The sequence below is a fragment of the Leptosomus discolor genome, chromosome 15 (assembly GCF_034619465.1).
Source record: "Leptosomus discolor isolate bLepDis1 chromosome 15, bLepDis1.hap2, whole genome shotgun sequence".
In the NCBI taxonomy this organism is placed as follows: domain Eukaryota; kingdom Metazoa; phylum Chordata; class Aves; order Leptosomiformes; family Leptosomidae; genus Leptosomus; species Leptosomus discolor.
The window spans coordinates 18,275,048-18,295,567 of NC_141405.1; the positions used below are offsets into that span (position 1 = coordinate 18,275,048).

Sequence of the window (20,520 nt, forward strand, 5' to 3'; positions counted from 1 at the left end):
CCGCCAGGTGGTGGTTTAATTTTCCATCACCTTACAATGAAGTCTTAAATCTTTAATACGTGCTGGTGGTTTCTGGGCAGCACTCAGGGCCCCAGTGCCTTTGAAAATGAGAGGGTACTGCTGTAACGGCTTTCTGCAAAAGACATCCAGGAGCCAAAAGCTGCCGCCGTTGGATTGAACACAGCCCTCGCAGTGAGAACACCTCACCCCTCAACCTTCCTTAACTGAAGCAGGACAAAGCTCCCAGGCCTCTGCTTCCACACCCATACAGCTGCAGAACAGGTAAGGGACGAAGCAAGGCAGGCCCTGAGAAAGCCCAAAACCACTCTTAACCGCAGACTTTGCCCCATCCACCACCTTTGCCAGCCTCCCTGGCCCCTGCACCCAGAACTGGCATCTGCTTGAGGAAGCTCTCCATTGTCTGTCCTACAGCTATTCAAAACCCACCCCCAGATGTTACCAGCTTGAACCCACAACCTCGTGGCTGTAGGGTAACAGAGGCAGATACCATTTTGATGGCACAAAACACCACCAGAACAGGCATGAGGCTCCGGCACCCAGGTGAGATCTTGGTCTTTACACCAATGCTTTACACCAACAGCCAACCAAGGTCACTCAGTTGAGTGGTTTATTCAGACTCTAAATAAAGGTTTTGGAAAACTGATTTTAACAAAAAAAAAAAAATCAGCTGAGAAAACCAAAATAAAATGGGAACAGAGCAGCATTCACATCCGTAATTTAACCTGCAAGTTACTTGGGTCCCATTTTATTGTGACATTTCCTCCTATGATCCGGGTTCTGATACCTAGTTACATTCCTCACAACCCAGAGACCTGCCTGCACTATCCTGGTGAACGCACAGCCCCTCCAGGGCTTCTCAAACCTGATCTCTTGCAAAGTCACAACTGCTGCTGTCACATCACCACTATCTTGTAGCATAAAACCAAAATTAAAACAGTTCAGAGAGAAGAGCTTCCAGCTAAAAGCAAAATGACAGACGGACTGGTGAGACCTAGAACAGGAACCATACGGGCAGATGCTGTCGCCCCAAGGACCTGCGCTGACAACAGGGCGCTTGGCAGCTTCAGCTCGCCGAGACCCACCGGTGACCAGGCAAACCCCGACGCTGAGGCCAGCCCCTTTTCCCGTGGTGCCTGTGGCACTGCGCGCTCCCAGGGCCTGCAGAGAGCAAGGCACCTCTTCCAGAGCAGAGCGTTCTCAGCCTTGGTTCTTTCAGTTCACTGTTTTAAGCTTCTTGTTTGGTAGTTCCTGATGGTTCTTGGCTGGTTTCCGCTTCTGGCGCGGCGCCTCCTTGTTCTCGCCCCCAGCCAGTTTGTCCAAGACTACAGCGGTCTCCTTCAGCAGCCGCATCTCCCGTTTCTCCTTCCGCTCCTCCATTTCTACTATGTCATCCGCAAACAAAGCCTTCAGAGGCGGGATCAGCTTCGGGATGGTCGGAAAGTCACCAAAGCGTACCTGAAATACACCAAGCAGAGGAGCACCTGCGTGAGAACTGCCTTTTGTTTGCCTTGCTCCCCCCACGTCTTCCGCCCGTTCCGATGGCAGGGCAGCATCTCTTCCTCTGCGCAGCACCCAGCACAGAGGAGCCCTGCCCTCCCTGACCCTTTTCTCCTGCATCAACGCTAGCGGGCAGGTCCTTGTTTTCAGCCCCGGAGCAGTCAGCCCACAGACCCCATATCCCAAGGGATTTACATTTTCTTCACGATAAATCAACGCTGTACAAGTTTTGATTGATTGGTGAGCTGTTCTCCCCGCTACGGCTCTGTTCGACCCAACAACAGCAGCTTTTGGCTCCTGGACATCTTTTGCAGAAAGCCATTAGCACACCAAGTGAGCAGGGAGTGGGAATGGAAGCAAAATCAGGTTTACAGCTGGGAGCAACGTGCGCAGAGCAGAGGTGACGCGAGACGAGCACCCAGGATGCTAGGAGTGGGCTGCTGTTCTCAAGAGCCATCAGCACCCGTCTCACTGTGCCACCCTTTCCTCCTGCCGGTGCTGTCTGCTGCCAGCAGTAGGAGGAGCTGTTTCAGAGGAGATTGCTCCTCAGAAGGAAATGGTGTATCGATACATTCCAAGGGGAGAATTTAATTCACGAGCAGCCATCCCAAAGCGACACCAAAAGCCTTTCCCACAGCCTGGCCCAAAGTTCCCAACTCACCCTCATGTGGTCGAACGCAATTCCAACTTTCTCACTGAAGTCTTCGCTGAACAGCGGGATCTTGGCGTACCTCTGGCTGAAGTGATTGAGCATGATGAACGCGGCGTTCATCTCCATCCCCGTCTGAATCGCCTGGGAGGTCGTGCTGCAAAACCAACCGTGCACCCTGGTCACGCACAGCCAGGCTAGCGCTGCCCTACTCGGAGCGAGCAGAGCAGGCTGCTTCGCGCCCAAGGTCACATCAGGCCACCGCCCAGCACTAGACACTGCCTAACGCTTCCCGAGCACGAGGCGTCCCCGCTCTCGGAGGCAGACCCAGGCACCTCTCCCGCTGGCAGCCTGCGCCGGTGACAAGCCTCTGATCCCAAACGACACCGAGTGCAGGACAGCAGCTGTGACTACTGGGAGCTCTGCATCTAAGAGCTCCACAAACTGGGGACAGGGGCTTACTCCTTGTCCCAGCAGCGCCAGCAAGTCCAGCTCTCTTGCGCTGTAGCTCCTGTAATTCCAAGAAGCTGCTCTCGGGTCTCCCCACTGATGCTGGATGCAGCACTCGGTCTGAACCGCAGTCAGCTGCGGGGGTAAGGTGACTCTTGTGCCTCCTGAGCTTTGTCCTACAATACGATCAAGCAGAGGGCCCTTCCTTTGGGATAGTCTGTTTGTAGAGCTTCTGCTTAGCAGCTTTCCCCACTTCTCTTCGGGGACGCTCAAGAGCTGTGGGGGTTACAGAGCTGGTGCAATGAGCAACACACCACTTTTAGTGCTGAAGAGCTCTACGCACCCCAGAACCATCTCGAGGGCTCAAGCCCTTCACCACCAGCTCCAAGGACAAAACACACCTTTGCCTTCCTAACAGCGACAGACAGCAGAACACACCCCACCTGTGCGTCTTCTCTATAGCTTCTTTTTCCATGCCATCTTCCAACGTTGCTTCATGGATCAGCAGGGTGGCATTTTTACCTGTGTAAAGAATCCTATATTCAGCCTTCAGTTGAACAGACACTAGTCCAACCACCTCCACAAACTCGCATTTCCCCGCCTCAGCCCCCCGTTGCGCTGCAGGCATAGCACCAAGGGTTTGGGGATGCCCACCTGGGACACTTAACAGTTTGAGACCTTTCTCCACGGGACTCTTCAAGCAGTTTGTGTCACCTACCCATTTCTACTAAGGCCATGCAGGGCATTGTGTCACCAGAATAGACTACTTTCCAGCCAGATTTGTGGACCATTGAACACGCAAAAGCGTTTTTACAGTGCTGGACTTCACAAGTCTGAAACTGAACAAGGACACAAGTGTTAGACCTCAGGTTCCCTCTTGCCCCTCATAGCAACTGCCCCTGCCAGCTCACGAGCTTACCTCAGCCAAGCCGTAGCTCTCTAACAGAGAGCTGACAAACCATTTGGCTTTAGGTTTGTTGTTCTCACAGCCTTTCACAAGAGACTGGGAAGTAATCATTCTGTGAGGGAGGGGAGAAGAGAGAACGAAGGATGGTACAAGGTAAAACCTGATCTTATCTTTAAGCAGCCTGTTTGTCCTCCTCAGTTCAACACCTTACAAAAAAAAAGACATTTTTGTGCACCCATCTGTTTTCCCCTTGCTTTCTCTATCCAGTGCCCCAGTAACTCATCCATCCACTTTTTCCCCATTGTCAAATACTCTCCTTTCCAGGAACCTTTTTTGAAGACTTTTGTCCAACTCCCCTTTCCTAAGGAAAAGCAAAGCCTGCATGTAAGCCTCTTAAGTAGCACAACCGAGTAACACACCCTATCCTCCCGTTTGCAAACTGCACATCCTAATTCTATACATAGTGGAAGGAGTCAGAGCCACCTTCAGCGAAGGGGTGGGGGAATGGATGACAGTAGTTTGCCTGGAATAAGGACCCAGCAAGGACATTTCTCCACATTACACAGAGAACACTCACTTGATGTCTCCGAGAATCTCTTCACAGTGGTTGTGGTACTCGTGTAGCCAAGGCATGATCTGTTCAGGTGCTACCAGAAACAGAGGGACGAAAGCCTGACCAAGGGCTGCCTGGAAAGCAAAGGCAAGGGGGGCGGGGAAATAATAATTAAAAAAATATCAGTACTAGGTATACACCAAATCAGAGAGAAGAAACACCTAGGGAAACGACGGCGCTTTTCCACTACTCGCAAGTTCCCCTCCCCTCACTCCAAGGCAGGTTCAGAGGGAGGGAAACAACAGCACTACTTACAAAAGCTCTCCGCCTCTCCATCAGGATGTTCAGCAGCCCCTGAAAAGGGAAAGAACAAGACAGCAAGCTGCAGTCAGCACTGCCTGGGGCGTACGTGGCAGCAGTGCTACCGCAGCTCAGCAAGCTGCAGTGTTTGGAAACCCTGCAGCCAGGACTACTGCTTTTCCCACAGCTGCAACCTGCTGAGCTGCTGTAGCACTGGCGCTGCTTACGCCCCAAGCTGGTGGCCAGCAGCCCACAACACAAGCCCCTCAGCCCTTCCCAGTGCTGCTGTGTCTGCTCCTCCCAGAAGAAGGGTGGAGAGTAGAAACTCTCTGCCCACCACCCGAGCCCCAGGGTGGTTTCCAGACACAAGTCAGCAGACCAGCAAACAGCCTGCCCCGATCAGGCCCAAGCCAGAATAGACCAACTGGTCCTTCTGGGCCTATTCACTGCAAAGCGCTGCAGGAAGCTGGGTTGGACACTGCTAAAAAAAATAAAAAATTTTTAAAAATCCAATCACAACTCTGGATGATCCTTGCAGGTCCACAGGGAGCCCTAACAGGAAGGGAGAGGGGATGAGAAACACGGATTCAGCGGTGGCTGGGGAACACAGAAGGGAAGGGCAGCCCTAACAGGAGGGCTGCCTACACCCATCAGCTGCAGCTCCCTCTGAACCCCAGCCAGCAGAGCAGGCCTGCCCAGAACCCTTCTCCCTCCAGCCCACTCAACCTACCGAATGATGGTCCGTATGCATGTGAGACACAAACACAGCCACGATGTTACACAGCACGTGGTCAACTCGCTCTCCGTAGTGGCGACAGAGCTGTCCAAACGTTCCTTCTCCACAGTCCAAGAGCAGGGATCGGGTAGAGCTGGCAAGACAAGAGACCAAGACATTTAGCAGACACTGTACGAGCTCTGACCAGGGCCTGTTCAGGGAGGGGGATCTTTTGGGTTGGAAGGCAGAGAGCTGTCAGTGCTACCTCTAAATGCTACTGCAGTCCTACTAGCCAAGGCTTTAGAAAGACTGTTCTGTCTGCATAGCTCATTCTGGTCTTGTGTTGATGCTGGATGCACCCGTGGGGCAGATGGTAAAATGAGTGAAGACATTAAATGTCTGGCCTTACAGGTGGCTCTCAAGTCTCCCCCACCCACCTACAGAGAGACAGGTGCCTGACACTGAAGCCCTACAGACTCCACAACAGGGGCGCTCTGCCCGTGTCATCAACGCATTGGTCAAAGCAGCCCTTGGGCAACACCCTCCTGAGACATTGAGCCTCTCCAAGCAGAATGCGCGACACTGGGATTTACCTGGTATTTACCAGAGTGGAGCTGACATTTCTGATTTTCATTGGGATTGCAGATCCCGTACCCAAGAACACAATTTCCGGATAAGCACCTGCATTTTCTGCAGAAACAGACAACAAGGATGTGTAGTTATCCACATACTGTCCAGTCAGACGCCATTTAGTTCAACAACTAGTAACTCCAGAGTCTACAAGTCCAGCACATTCATTTTTGCCTCCCTCAGCCGCTGGCCTTCCTACAGCAGCAAGGTTTCGAGGGAGGACAGAAAACAGAACAAGCACTACCAAGAAAACACATCACGATGCATAACGGCGTATCCAAAGGCAGGCAAACGAGGACTCTGCTCGCTGCCCGTGACAGAGCTGGCGGTTCAAGAGGGACCTGACTCCTGTTCTATGGTGCCCTGACTCTCCCCAGAATCAGGATCCAGACAGCGAGCGAGTGGTGCTGTGCCGCACCATGAAAGCCTCCCTGCCAAGAGGACAACTGGAATTCAGAGGCGGGCGCCCCACAGGGAGCCGGTTCCAGAGCGAGACATCCCCCAGACATAGGGCCTTGCGCTGCGGCTGCTGCGAGAGCTTTCACCAGGAGCAGAGCTCCGGTCAGCTCCGAGAAGCTTTGTCTCCAGTTGCCCCCAGCAGCGCTCGGTCCCCAAACCCAGCAGCTTTAGAGAGCCGGAAGCACAAGACTGCGCAAATCCAGCAGAAATGGGCTGACTTGGTTTGTGCTAATCCTGTCCTCTGCACAGCTCCGGGAGGACTTCAGAGCACTTCTCAGACAGCAGGAAAACGGCACGTTCACAGCTTTGTCCGGGCTCTAAAGCAGCGGCTCACCAAGACTTCGTACTTCCCATGACACTGACCCGAGACAGGTTGCTGACCCTTACCTGGTACAGCAGAAAGGCTCTCTTTGCACTCCTTCACACGTGTCTGGAAGTCAGGGAGATCCAAGGCTTCACCAACAAACGCATCGTGATCGCAGACAGTCACAGCGTCTCTGCAAGAACAAGCCACGTATCGGGATGGGGCAGGGCAGGAACGGAAGAACAGCACTTTTCAGAGCAAAGCGCCAAATTACTGTGCCAAAGCAGCCTCACAACGGAGCGTTAAATCACCTTCCAAGTTGCATTTTGAGGGGTGGGGGAAGATACATGCATCCACGAGCGCAGTGTGTGCCAAAAAGGCCTGGTTGGGCTGAGCCACGCCGCAGAAATAATCATTCCAGCAAACTGGAGAAGCTCCTGGAATAGCACCGTGCTCCCCTGTGCTGTCCAGATCCAGAGCTGCCAGACACCAGAGGGCACTGCAAGGCAGCACGGAGACTCCAGGAAGATGAACAACCACCCAAAAGGGCTCCAGGCACCACTCAAAAGCACGAGGGACCTGTGTCCTGGTCCTGCATCAGAGCATGTGCAATACCGCAGGCCTTCGGACACCTTAAGCAAAGAAATTTAAAACTCTTCCTGGCATCTGGGTCCTCCTATTCTGCCCAGCAGAGCCTGAAATTTGAGCCACGCCAGCTGGTATCCCCTTGCACCACGTGGCGCCCTGTCCTTCAGATACTCATTGAACAGCTTCACCTACTTGCTCCCAAAGCAAGCACCAGTGGAGAAGCCTGCAACTGTTTAACCACCTCAGACTCTCAGCTCTGACACCATCTGAAGACCCAGAAAGCCTGACAAGACTTTCACTGGGCTCCCCCAAAAGCCTCTCCCTGCCACCATCTGCTCTGCCACAGCCACGGCCAGGTGCACAGCGCCTGAGGTCAAAGAAGAGGCCAGAGGGGCACACGATGCCACAAGAGCGAGGGGCAGAAACACACCCCAAACCACTGGCCAGGTGGTGCTTTCAGTGGTTCACTCATCCGTGTCCTACACCTCGTCTGAGGCTTTCAGGGACAGGGACACAACCCTGCAGACACAGCTGGTAGCTTGGCAGCTGCCCCCGCACGGCGGCCAGTAAGAGTCTGCGAAGGACGGCGACGTACCGTCCTCCCTCAGCAGCCTCACGCTGGAAAGCTGCTTCAAGCCAACGCCCCAGAACTGCTAAGTCAAGGATTCCCACTGACCTCTGCCACTCCTGCTGTGGTCTGAAGTGGTATTTCAGGAGGCACTCTCCTCGCACGATGGGCACGCGACACACGGCCTCTTCTTCCTACAGGGGGAAGTGTGACGGTAAACACGTTCTTTGCTCAGAGGCACAAGGTACACAGGCCAGCAGGGCCTGGCCTACCTTGCTCTGGTAAGTGGTGAGCAGAGGGAAGATCTCTGGGTGGATGAGGTTCAGCTGAGTTTGGATCTTGTAGCTGCGTGGGTTGTGCACTGCAGAGGAGCTCTCATTGAGCACCAAGTGCTGAGTCCCAGGCCCAAATCTGCAGGAGGACAATAAAATGCACAACAGCTTCAGCCCCACGTTAGAGTAGGGCATATGTGCACACCTGAGCCACCAGCTAGAACCTCGTCTGAGCCAGCAGAGCCCTGCTGCCACCTAAGAGCTAGTTCTACTCCAGGGAAAAACATCTGCACCATAAGAACACGCGGCTCCCAACAGCAGCACGAAACCAAGCCCTCAGAAGGTCGCCTACCTTTCCAGCCACTGCTGGTAGCGGCTGTCTCGCAGCACTGACTCCGGAGTCATGTGAATAACCAAGGCCACCCGGTTCTCAGGAACTCCCTCCTGGTACCTGGGGCACATTCAGGTAAATGCAGAAGGAATACTTGTGCTTCAGCCTCCCATCACCTTGGCACCCCCTCCCCTGCCCCATCTCGGTGCGGCCAGAGATGCCCCCCCAGGCAGGCAGAGCACAGCTCTGAGGAGCGCAGCCCAGGAGCTCCAGGCTCCCCACGGCAGCAGGCACAAGGCGGCACGAGGCTCCAGCCCGCCACTTGCCGACACCTCTGCTCCCCCCGCCAGGGCAGTCCCTCTCCTCCACGGGCAATAACATCTGCAGACCTTTCAGAAGGCTTCTGCACAAGCCCTACGGATACGTTACAGGTAGCCCAGGCTTCACCACAGAGGGAAGCAGCAGTCTCTACACTGCTCCCCAGCAAGACACCAGTGCCCAGTTCTTCGCTGGAGGCCCCCGAGGGAAGACAGGCCTGTCACAGTTACAGAACCCACAGCTCCTGCACAGGCCCAGCTTTCCCAAGAGGCTCAAAACGCACCACCAGGGCCTTTCTTGCACCTCTAGCTCCTTAACAGCGCCAAACAGCTCAGACATCAGCCACAAGAACCAACACATCTCGAACAAAATAAGATCTTCTCTCTGGCAAAGCTCAGCACAGATGCCTTCCCCCAAACGCTCCAGGCCGCCCAGGCCCGCTACCTTCGGAAGGTCTCGTTTTCGCAGATGGCATCCACAAAGCCCTCGTCAGGACACTCCAGCACAATGAACACGGGGCCAGGATCAGTAGGGGTGCACAGCTCTTCAGGAAAGAGCTGCAGGCAGACAGACAGACAGAGATCACCCACCATCAAGCCATGAAGCCACGCGGGCGGCCCTTCCTGCTGCGTTACGCCCAGCTCCTCCGGCAGCGGCTCCGGCAGCCAGCCCCCAGCGGGCAGCTCCGCGCAGGCGCTCCCAGTGCTCAGCACGCCCAGCCAGGGCAGTGCTTGTTCCCTTTACGCTCTCATCACCCAAGTTTGCATCTTGCTGCGTAAATCCCAGCCTCAGAGCAAACCACAACCCAGTGTAAGGAAGGGCATTTTAGCAGCTTCTAGGTTCCCACGGCAAATTCAGATGGTAGCACAAGTGTGCTTAAGTAAAAAGTCTTTGTGAAATTCTTATGACGCAGAGATAGGCCTATCCTATCTCCCAGGTTAGAATCTTCACTTACAGATCATCTGGACATGGCCCAGAGCTGGCTCTGCCTCTCACTTTGGACTAGCCTTTGAGAGATTAAGACTCTCTGCACAAGAGCCACTGAATTCCTTCGGTCCAAGAGGTGCAAATAGAGTGAGGCCGGAGTGACAGCTACACAGGTGATCAAACCCCAGGTGTAAAGCACGCGGGGAACAACTCTACTAGTTCACTCCCAGACCTGCATCAGCTTTGGGAAGGGGAGGTGAAGAAGCTCTGACCAATAGCAGACACACAGCTGTACCCTCAGATGAACTCATTTCAGAGGGCACTTTCCTAACCACACTCCTGCACCAGCCCCAGACATGCCCCCACGAGAGCCACATTCAGCAACAACTGGTGGCTGCAACAGGGACCAGTCACTAACCAGAAGCAGCCACTCAAAGCGCAAAACCAGCAAAACCCACGCCAGCCTCTCGGCAGGGATGAGGGGACAACGATCATCCACCCATGCCTCAAGAACAGGCATAAAAAACAACCCAAATCCAAACATGTCCCAATGCCTATTGGTAGGGAAAATGCTCTGCACAGAAAGATTGTCACCCTGGGAGCCAGCGAAGGCGGGAGGACGGCAAAGCCACAGCAGAAAGCACAGATACATCTTACCTCTCTGCCTTCGAAAGTGATGCTCTCCCCGTTTTTGAGAGCTGTAATTATGGGAAGAATGGCTGGAGTTCCCCTGAAAACAAGGTCATAAAAATATTTAGCTTGCCAACATCAACATGCCTGGTGTTGCCCCATCCGCCAGGCTGGGACCTTGTACTCACACTGGCAGGCCCAGCTCCTGTGCTTTAGCTGCCAGGAATTTTCCCTTCTTTGGGTGAATCTGGAAAGAGTTAAATAAAACAGAATTATCAGCCGAATAAAGAGAGACAGAAAACAAGATCCACATACTTCCAGCATAAGTGTTTCCCCACAAGCCATTCTTTTCAGTTCCATGGCCACTGGTCTGATTTATGCCCAAAAAGTTTTTACTAGACTTTCTGCTTTCCAAGGTCATGCTGCTGCTTCTTGCTCCCCTCTTTAGCCAAGGAAGCAGGACAGACTTCCCTTCTGCAAGCATTAAGCAAGAATGGAACCTGAATACTCTTAATTGGCTGCTCTATAAAGAGCACTTCTAAAAAAACGTCTCTAGCTTCTAAAAATCCCTACTCATGCCACAGTTACTCTGACCTTTGAAAAGCAGAATTACAAAATTACCAAGTCCTGCTGGAAAATGCTATCTCCAGATAAATCTATTCATCAAAATGAAACGTCCTAACGACATTAGGAAGCATTTCTTTACAGAGAGGGTGGTCAAACCCTGGAACAGGCTTCCTAGCGAGGTGGCCAATGCCCCAAGCCTGTCAGTTTGAGGCATTTGGTCAACACCCTCATCAATGTGCTTTAGCTCTTGGTCAGCCCTGAAGCAGTCAGGCAGTTGGACTCGGTGATCGTTGCAGGTCCCTTCCAACTGAAACACCCTGCTCTATTCCACAGTCTATTCTGCATTGATGTAGAGATCTCTGTGTACAAGCTTACTTTACACAGGAAAGCCATCACCAGATCGGGCTGTCTGCTTGCACACTTCTGTTCACCACCTGTAAAAGAAAGCAAAACTCCTCAGAATCATCACTGACTATCATTTTTCTTGAAGCCAAAACGTGTCAGTGGGTACTAAAGCATTAACCGCAACAACATCATCCAGCCAGCTTGGAGCCCAGCAGAAAAGTATTACAAGCACCTCAGGCCAGAGCCCGTAGTTTCAGCTACAAGAAACCAAAATAAAACCCGGGACTGAAAAGTAATCAACCCCAACATCCACTTGTAATGAAATTACAGAGGCTGGAGCACCCACTCCAGCCAGGGGTAAACTACTACAAGGAATAATCACACCCCAAGTACAAATCACATCCGATTTCTAGGCCTTGTTAGCTCCGCCCCAACTTCCAAAGTACCAGAACTGATTCTCCTCCGTGTAATCCTGCTGCTGAGCTTCACTACAGACCTCACTTCCAGAGAGCAAACAGCTCAGAGGACAAATGCATATCCTTAATTTGGCATTAGTTCATTAAAGTTAAAAAGGTCATGCCATTTTTTTCACCTGTTTTCTTTGGGCTTTCTTTTTCCTTGTCCACCTCCAAGCTTTGCTGCGCAGCTCTTGGGGATCCAGGCCCTGTGTCCCGTTTCGGGCTATTTCCCCCTTGGGCTGAAGCTCCAGGACTCTGAGGCAACGTACTTTCGGCAGCTAGTCGTTTTCCTGTCACAAATCCAACAAAACCAGACAAAGATCACTCAGTCAAAAGGGACAGATTGGAAAAGCATGAGCAGTGTTCCCTCTTCCATGACAGGCAGGTTTAAACTGCACCAGAACACAGAACTCCTCCCCCCAGCCTGACCTGCACTTGCACATACTCCAGTCACTTATTCCAGGAGCCATCCGTCATCCAGGTCCTTCAGATTCTCTCAAAACTGCTAAACTCTGTCAAGTCTGTGCCTGTTCTCCAAGCATCACAGTTCTCAGCAGTAAGGAAACCCTTCAGCTGGCTAAGCTGAACCCAGTGGTGTTCCACACGTCATTCTGCACACCCACATCCAAAGGAACAAACCCAGGCCCTGACTCAGCAGGTCTTGTTGCTTTGAGAGATCTTTCTCCTGACAGAAGCATGCAAATTCATAAACCTCTCCTTACTCAGGCTTGCAAACCGAAGCCGCTCCTTTAACCCCCTGAGGCCTGCTCACTGAGGCAGTGCCTCTCCCGCGTGACTGCCGTGTCCATGCTCACCCGTCAGAGGTATCTGGCAGACTGTCATCGTCTCGTCCTTATACTCAGGCTCCGTGTGCAGCTGCACAGCTGGGAAGAGAGCAGAAACTGCCATTAGCGAGCCCATGAGGAGATTCATGCTCCACAAGAATTCGGATCAGGAAAGTATCTTTTTTCTTTCATAAACAAAACCTGCTGAACGTCCCCCTTCCCCTTCCCTGCCCCACTGCAAAGATCAATGATTAAGTAAAGTAAAAGCCCGTCATCCACAAAGAGTAGTCCACGATACCACGGTGAGCAAGCTCACTGGCAGGCTCTGGAAGCCAATTGCCTTTACAGTGCTCTAAAGCCAAACTGCCTGCTGTCAGACTGGCCGGGGCCTACCAGGAACAGAGCTGGAAGCACTGCTTTTCTTCCAGGCAGTTCTCGTGAGGGATTTGAACAGTGTGTCAGATCAAAACAAATGTTTAAAATGTTCTTTGAGTGGATCTAAACCAGAGGCATTTATTCGAAGCTGTTACTGGTCAATGCAACCTTGGCTACAGCTGAAACAAAAAGAAGTTACAAGTTCACATTCCCCCACACCACTGACCTACGTACCTAAATCCATCCTTTTTAGGGGCCCAGGAAAGAGTCGAATAGCTTTCAAGTAGTTTTGCTGGAAAAGAGACAGTGTATCAGGAGGCCAGACCCCAGCAGTGCAATTACAAGCACCACTTTCAGGAGTTACAGTTACTTTCATTCAGCGATGTCAAAGGCTCAAGGCCCAGTCAGGCAACAACTGGGCAGCACAGAGCCAGCCAGAAAGCACTGAGCAGGTGTCCCACCTCCAGTGGGCATGACTCATTTCAAAAGAGAAAGGAAAATAAAGAACCACTCGCCCCATCCCTTCCATCAACAGAATTAGTCAGCAGATATTGCAAGGAAATGAAACAATGCTGAGGACTGGAAATTTTCAGCCTAAACACGGCATCAGGTCGGCAAGGATTGCGTCAAGCAGGAGATGAGAGACCAAGTTTCAGTTAAAGGAGAACAGGGACAAAGCAGGCACAAGAACAAAGGATGCCCTTTTTCCAAAGCATGATTCACCAGAACATTAGCTGACAAGACAGCTTTAAGGAGCAGAAGTCTGATGCTGCCCTGTGTGTAACCGAAGAGATTCGCTTTTTAAAGCCAACCCTTCAGGCAGAACCTTTGGGCTGGCACGAACTCAGACCAGCATTTTACACCTGTCTGCCAATTCACTCCTTTGACATCAGCTCTCACAATCCCAAAGCAAGCTTTGACGTCTGAAGGGTTTGCTCTCCCTCCCGCAAGCTTCCCCTACTTACCAGCTTCGGTGGCCCTAGGAAAACACATCTCTGAAGCCCCATAGCCTTTAAGGTGAGAATCATACCTGAAAGCAAGCAGAGGAACAGCTCTATCACAGGCCCGCTGACTGCTGGTAGATCACACGAGGAAGATCCCTCCCAGCGCTCAGGAGCGCCGGCCTTTCCACGAAGGCCAGAACTGAACTCAGACCCAAACTCAGTTTTGCCTCGGCCTTGTGGCAGTTTCAACAAGTCACTTATCTCTGCAGATAAAGAAAATATCTACAAATCTGGATAGTCACAATGTGGAGCAAGTTATCTGAACAGATCGTTAACCTCCTCCTTTCTTGGAGATTCCCAGAATTTTAATGGACAAGATCCTAAGCGATCTGTTCTGTCTCACCTGGCTTTGAGGACAGGGGTGGGCCAGAAACCTCTGTAGATCCCTCTGAGCCCAGATTAGTCCGATTCACAAATGGCTCCCTGCTGGCAGTGCAACACTGGCAACACCTTCTGCTCTAGCAGATTCGGGGAGGATGACGCCACGCACACTGGGGAGGCAGAGCCTCTCCCACCCCGTGGCTGCAGCTCGGCGCAGCTGGAGGCACCGCAGAGCCCCACGTGCAACGCAGCCACTCTGCAGCGCCTTCCCCCACTCCACGCCTGCATAAAAGACCCCACACACCCACCGGGCCCTTCCCAAGCAGCCACCTCTGGCCTAGAGCACTGCTGCCTGCGGCTGGGCCTTAGAGCAGAACCAGTGCCGGGCCGCCAGCCAGGCCCCCACTCACCTGGCAGCCCACCGACGTTGGCCCAGGCCACCCGGCTGAGGAAGATGCTGTCCAGGTGGGAGATCTTCAGCCTGAGAGGCGAGATAGGGGTGGGCGGGGGTGAGCGGGGACCGCTGCGGCCCCGGGGCGGCCCCCCCGGTGGCCCCCACTTACTTGTGCTCCTGCATGGCCCGCTGCGTACCCTCGCCGCAGTTGAAGAGATACCTGAGGGGAAGGGGCGTGAGGGCAGGCCTGGACGGGGCGCCCCGGCCCCGGCGGGCCGTTCCCGCGGCCTCACACTCACCGGTTGAACTCGGAGAAGACGTAGACGGCGGCGCCCGCGTCGCGGCTCCCGGCCGCCACCACCTGCACGTAGACGGTGTTGGGCCCGGCCAGGCCCGTGCCCGCGCTCCGCCGCCGCTCGCGGGCCCACACGTGCCGCGGCACGTCCTTGGGCCGCCGCGCCGGCCGCGCCGCCGAGGAGCCCTCGGCCATGGCCGCGCCCGCCACCGGCCGCCGCCGCCGCGCAAGGGCGAGGACCGGCGACAGCGCCCGCGCCAGGGCCCACATCCGCGCGCGTCTCCCCGCCCCCGCCGCGCGCCGCCCGCCGCCAATAGACGCGCAGCGGCTTCAGCGGCGCCCCTCGCCACGTGATGCGGGCGAACGAATGAGAAGCGAGAGGCCGCTCCAGCCGACCCGCCCCTGAGGCACCGCGTTCGGGCCCGGCCCGGCCACCGTCCGCCTTCACGTGACGGGGCTTACCCAATCGGAACGTCCCTGCCGGCAGGTAGCCTGAGGGGGCGGTGCGTAGCGGCGCCCCGCGGGTTGCCTAGCAACGGCCGTGCCCAGTGACCCCCGGTTCACCGGCCGCGCCGGGTCCGCCCCGCTGCCGCCGGGGCCCGGCCCGAACCCGCTGCAGCTCCTTCCGCGACTGTCGTGACGGGGCCTGTCGGGGCCTGCGGGGCTGGGCCGTGGGCGAGGGGGCCTGGTGGGGCCTGGTGGGGCCTGGTGGGGCCTGGTGGCTCGGCGGTACCTGCGGGGAGGAGGCCGTGGAGGAGCCGGAGCTGGGCTCGTCACAGCGTGTCAGGAGGAGGAGAAGCAGCAAGTTCAAATGCAGGCGATGCCGACAGGAAAGCCCCGTGGGACCCTGGGGCAGGTCCCCGGCCGGGCTGCGCAGTCCCTCTCCTTGGAGGTTGTCAGGGCCGGGCTGGGTGAAGCCCTGAGGACCCTGGTTTGAGCTCGGAGCTGACCCAGCTGTGAGCAGCGGCTTGGACCTCCCAGGGTCGCTCTGATCCCAAATTACCCTGTGATTTTCCCGTCTCCTCTTCACCGTTTCCCCATTGCTCACGAGCTCCTTTTCCATATGAGCCTTGTTCAGGGCCTGTTTACAAATACTGGATGATCCAGGTCACAGCTCTGTTTATTTTTGAGCTCTCTAAACCCCGCTGAGTTCTCTTGGGCTTTCTGTTTGCTTCAAAAAGAACCACTAAATTTTACTGTAACGAGAGTACCCCAAGATAAACAATCCTAATCATCAATATCCCTTCTCTTCCTTACTTCCAAAGGCAAACCTTATCTTCCTCAGTGCTTTGCTTTCCAAACACTGTCTCCCTTTATTCTTAGTGCCAATGCTCTTCCTGTCCTTTTCCAGTGATCCAAGCAAGCGCTTTGAGTGGGGACCTGTCCAAACCTCCAGATCTTGCCATGGCTGTTTACATCTGTTCTGTCAGTCTTTCTTCAAATCTGTAACTCACTTACCCTTTCTCCTTCTTCTGACTCCCATCTCCTCACACAATAGCTCAAATTAGCACGGTATTTTTTCCTGGTTTTCCCCACTTCTGGATGAAATAAAAGGTTTGTTCCTTTGAATAGCAACTCTGTTCACGCATGTTTTACACGTTACAGTCCTGCGGCCTAAAGCTCGCTCACAGCACTTGGCTCTGCTCCCTGTAGCCACGTAGGAAGGGAAACATCAGTTTGGATCTCAAATTGCTTCCCAGTAAAAGTTGAAGTTTTCTGAAGGTGAATGCTCTATCCGTGCATTCCTGCCCCTCTGCTGCATCGTTTCCTCCCTGTGTCAGTCATTTTCTGCTCAGGTGAACGATTAGGAAGTATGAAAATACCTTTTTTATGTGTGTGTGTGGTTACTGCATTTTTTTAACACCTTTGGGAGTGCAAAACTTTTTTAGGGCTCTGGCCAGCTGTCATGGGGTTTCCAGCCAATGTTTCTTTATTTGGTGAAATAACTAAGATGGTGTGTGGTATTTTTCATCAAATGAATCCTGGCAATTTTGTCCAACCTTGCTGGCTTGCTTTTGCGTGCACAGGCCAGTATTTAGAGCTGTAACTTCACTAAAATTCTGTAAAGTGACAACACTGCCCTTAATATCTCAACAGTCTTATGAAGATTTCATAGGAAGTAAATAAAAAATGGAATCTGACCCGAGGATCATGTCTACGAAAGCACAGGACTGTCCTTTGCTGTTTCAGTTGTGGTGCTGTCTGGGCAGCTCACATGTTGGGGAGGAGTTTCAAAGACTGGTGTAGTTCAGGAAGAAGTGTCTGATTTTACAGTTTTGGTCCTTGTTTTGGGTGAGGGTGGTCCTAGCCTAACAGATTTGTTGGCAGAGAATAGGAACATCCCAGAGTTTAGTCCCTGTAGTACTTATGAACTGAATGGCTCATACATTTTGCCAATTTAATTCTTGCTGTGATTCAGATTTCCTTGGAAAACTTACCTTTTGTCTTACAGATAGGGTGCTTGAGTAAGCTGGGAAAGATCTTGGTTTCAAATTTTCAGCATGACCTTGTAGAAGTTTGGAATTGTTCTCCCTCTCAGAAATTCTGGACGTTAAAGCCATCCTTTGCGTCTCAAAGGCATCTAGAGTCACCGTTGTGGACTACAGGTGCATGTTTTGGGTGCAGAGAGGCAGCGAGCTTTGCCTGGGTTGTGGTGAGGACCGAGAATCACCCAAGACATTAATGCTGAAGACACCATCTCTGTATTTCTCCAGATCACTTAAGTGGGGCTACAGGGACCGACTGAAAATGTCTGGTGCCATTTGCCTGCAGGAGGTCCCGTTCTGAAGCGGGGCTCGGGTCCGTGCGTGGCAGCCCGCCTGCTGGCTGTGGAGGCTGTCGGGAGCCCCTCCACCGGCACGCTGCTGCTTGGCACCGCAGCACCCATCAGAGGTGCCCAGTAATGGCCCAAGTCCTTGCTGTCTGCTCTAACTGCGGCTGCAGAGATCAAAACCTGCCTCCTCCCCAGGGAAAGCCCAGGTGGGCTTGCCACCTCCCATCTGGGCGTTCTTTTGGCGCAACTCGTGCTGAACGAGGCGTGTGGCCTGTCCTGCTGTCGTCCTTGGCCCCCTCCTCCTGCGTGCGGTGCTGCCGCTGGTGCTGGCTGCCTGCAAGCGGCTGCTGGTGACCCGGGAAGCCGCAGCCCGCCCGACCTCCTGCCAGGCCGGGAGGGCGGTGAAGCAGAGTGCTGCTGCGGGAGCAGGCGGGTCTCCTGGAACAGGTCTCCTGGCCCTTTGATAATAAATACTTAATTGCAGTCTTAATTCCTGCCCCCCTCCAGCGGTGCCTCATCTTTCCAGCTTGTGAAGATCACATGCAGTGATCAGCCCCATCTTGGAGAGTCATTGCAAATTCAGCGCTGCCTCAGGGCTGCGAGGAAATGCACCCCATCTGGCCAATTAATAGTTAAATAACACACAGCAACACAGGGCTTAGTTAACTAATTCAGCTGAAGTGATAACATCAGCCGTGCCACAAGAGAGATTTAAAAGCAATATCCCAACAGACACCGTAAACAGACAAGGGATGTTTATCTCCGAGACTTTCCCAAGATGCTGGTGATGCTTCGAGTTGTTTGCTAGCAGAGACTGTGTATTATACTGATTATCTGTTATCCCCTATAGTCTGGAGTTTTATTAGAAGAGAAGGTTTACATGTAGATTAAAGATGGCACAGGACAATATGAAGAGTCTAGGTGGGTCAGTGGCCCACTCTGGCTTCTTGTGAAATTTGTTGCTTGTAAAGATAACCAGTCTGGCCAAGATAAGAAGCAAAATTAGTGGAAAATAGAAGACCTTGAGGGCAAAGCAATAACCACAGTATACTGGTCTCAGGGAAAGGGATTTTCCCAGAGACACCAGGGAGCAGGAGAAGGCACTCTGAAGGACAGGTCTGTCCTGCATCATGAAGCTGTGACACCTCAGGACACTGCTCATGGCTGCCCAGAGATCAGCGGTCACCCTGTGACGGGAAGCACTGAGAGAGCAGGGGTGCTGCTGGGCATGCAGCTGGAAAAGTTTGTAGCCGGGGCTCGGTGCATGTACCCTCCGTCCTGAACTGGTGTGGCGTTGCAGAGCGTGTTCAAGACCCAGCCGCTGCCCTTAAGGTGCTGCAAGGCCTGGCCCAGCGCAGGAGAGGGCTCTGCTGCTCAGGAGTGAAACCAACGGTCAGGAGCATCACGTCATCAGCCTGATGGACTTCCCTGGAGGGCACAGCATGACGCTGGGGCGTTGGTACTCCAGGACTGTCCCAGACCCCCTTTCCCACTGCCCTTTTGGGCCAGGCACACTCCTGCCCACCCTGGAGCACCTCGGAAGCAAGTCCAGCTCATGTAAACTGAACAAACTTGAATCCCAAACGGACCAGTGTCTGGAACATCCTGCCCAAGCTGAAGGCAGGGCAGGGGTGATCTGCTCCACAGCCGAGGGGCGTCTGACACAGTGAAGAGCTGGTATAGACTGGGCTGGAGTCTCCTTGGCAGGATGTAGAGCCGAGGCTAATGTCGAGCTGAGGCCGTTCTGGGTTGCAGGTGGAGGCTTTCTCACTAGGGACGCTCCAATGAATTTAGCTTGGGTGCTTTCTGCCATGATTGGTGCAGAAGTCAGTGTGGGACTGACACTCCTGAGGTGCTGTGGGCCAAGCGGGGAGTTTGCTCTAGACGTTGTGTTTCTTCTTCTGCACGGGATGATGAGAGCTGGGGACGGGCTGCTGTTTCACAGCATTGCACTACAAAAAACTATAGTCTTCTTTCTCTGAGGGTCGGATTCAGATGAGCAGGAGACTCAGCAAAAGGCAAACTCTGCTCCTGCTGCTCCTTGGCTGTCCCGCAGCAGCGTGCACCTTCCCGCTTAGCCGTGAACCCGTGGCCATGGCTGAACTCGGCCCTACTGAGCAGCGGAGCAGAAGGTCTGCAAAACAACCCGTGTTAGCAGCGAGCTCAGGACACACCTGCGTAGGAGGGGGCGCACACAGGCGCTGGTTTGGCTGGGCAGCACTCCAGGCCCTCTTGGATGTCGTGCTACTTCATCCCCTTCCCCTTCCCTCCTCCATCACTACACAGACTGTCCAGCCATCCGTCACCCGCACCGCTGAGTTCAGCCTCCTGTGTCACTGTAGAGCTTGTAAGCTGCACACCAGCCCAGCATGTCCTTGGAACATGCAGGACATCATCATGTCCTACAAAAAAATGGCATCATTTCCTAGTCTAGAGGGACTGAGCAACTGAGACCATAGTGACATCCACCTTCATGCCAGTTTGGATCATGAAATTACTATCACTTCTTAAAAAGGGTGTGATTTTCCCCTAGAATAGCCTCAGCTAGCTCATGGTGAGCCTGCGGTTTCACCTGTTTGTCCTCACATTCGTTACCTGCAGGTGAAGTTCTCCTTCTTCAGCCGTGAAAGCCAGGCCACAGCAGCCTGTCATGTATAAGCACAAGGAGTTTGCCAGCTGCCTGTCAAGGCTGCCGTGACACTGGCCAGTAAAACAGAGGGCTCGAGCCAGAAACTGCAGAAGCCTGCGGCTCGATATCAGTGAGCGAGCCAGGAGGCAGGGCTGTGGTGAGCATGGTGCGTGCCCAGCACCCAGGAGGGGCAGCTGTGCCAAGGGAGGGGAGGCTTCCCTGCCACGCCAGGGCTGGGACCACGCGTTGCCCGGCATCATGAGCATTGGTGGTGGGAAAGCTGGGAATGCTCTGGGAACTCATCTGGCGAATGTCCCTAAGCCTTTCCTGCCATTGCAGCATCCGTGCTCGTATTTGATGAGACAGTCGTCTTGTCTGGGGATCCTTTTGGTGTCTTACTTCTCAGGGCGTGTCCTCCAGGCAGGTGATCCAGTAACCAATCTCCCCTCTACCAG

The 20,520-nt window shown here is 53.7% G+C and overlaps 1 protein-coding gene across 1 annotated transcript; it reads right to left on the bottom strand.

Annotated features, from left to right (window-relative positions):
- Window positions 1-614: 614 nt before the first annotated feature.
- Window positions 615-14,933, bottom strand: ELAC2 (elaC ribonuclease Z 2). The gene is made up of 24 exons (XM_086473503.1): window positions 14,668-14,933; window positions 14,538-14,588; window positions 14,385-14,455; window positions 13,615-13,679; window positions 12,884-12,941; window positions 12,305-12,373; window positions 11,624-11,779; window positions 11,062-11,120; window positions 10,308-10,366; window positions 10,147-10,219; window positions 9,007-9,119; window positions 8,266-8,364; window positions 7,914-8,052; window positions 7,750-7,835; window positions 6,569-6,678; window positions 5,686-5,782; window positions 5,108-5,246; window positions 4,393-4,431; window positions 4,102-4,211; window positions 3,537-3,636; window positions 3,336-3,456; window positions 3,061-3,139; window positions 2,180-2,324; window positions 615-1,476 (listed from the first exon to the last, which is right to left on the bottom strand). The coding sequence occupies exons 1-24, from the start codon at window positions 14,931-14,933 to the stop codon at window positions 1,234-1,236; spliced, it is 2,547 nt and encodes an 848-aa protein (XP_086329629.1). The 3' UTR covers window positions 615-1,233.
- Between the last annotated feature and the right edge of the window lie 5,587 nt (window positions 14,934-20,520).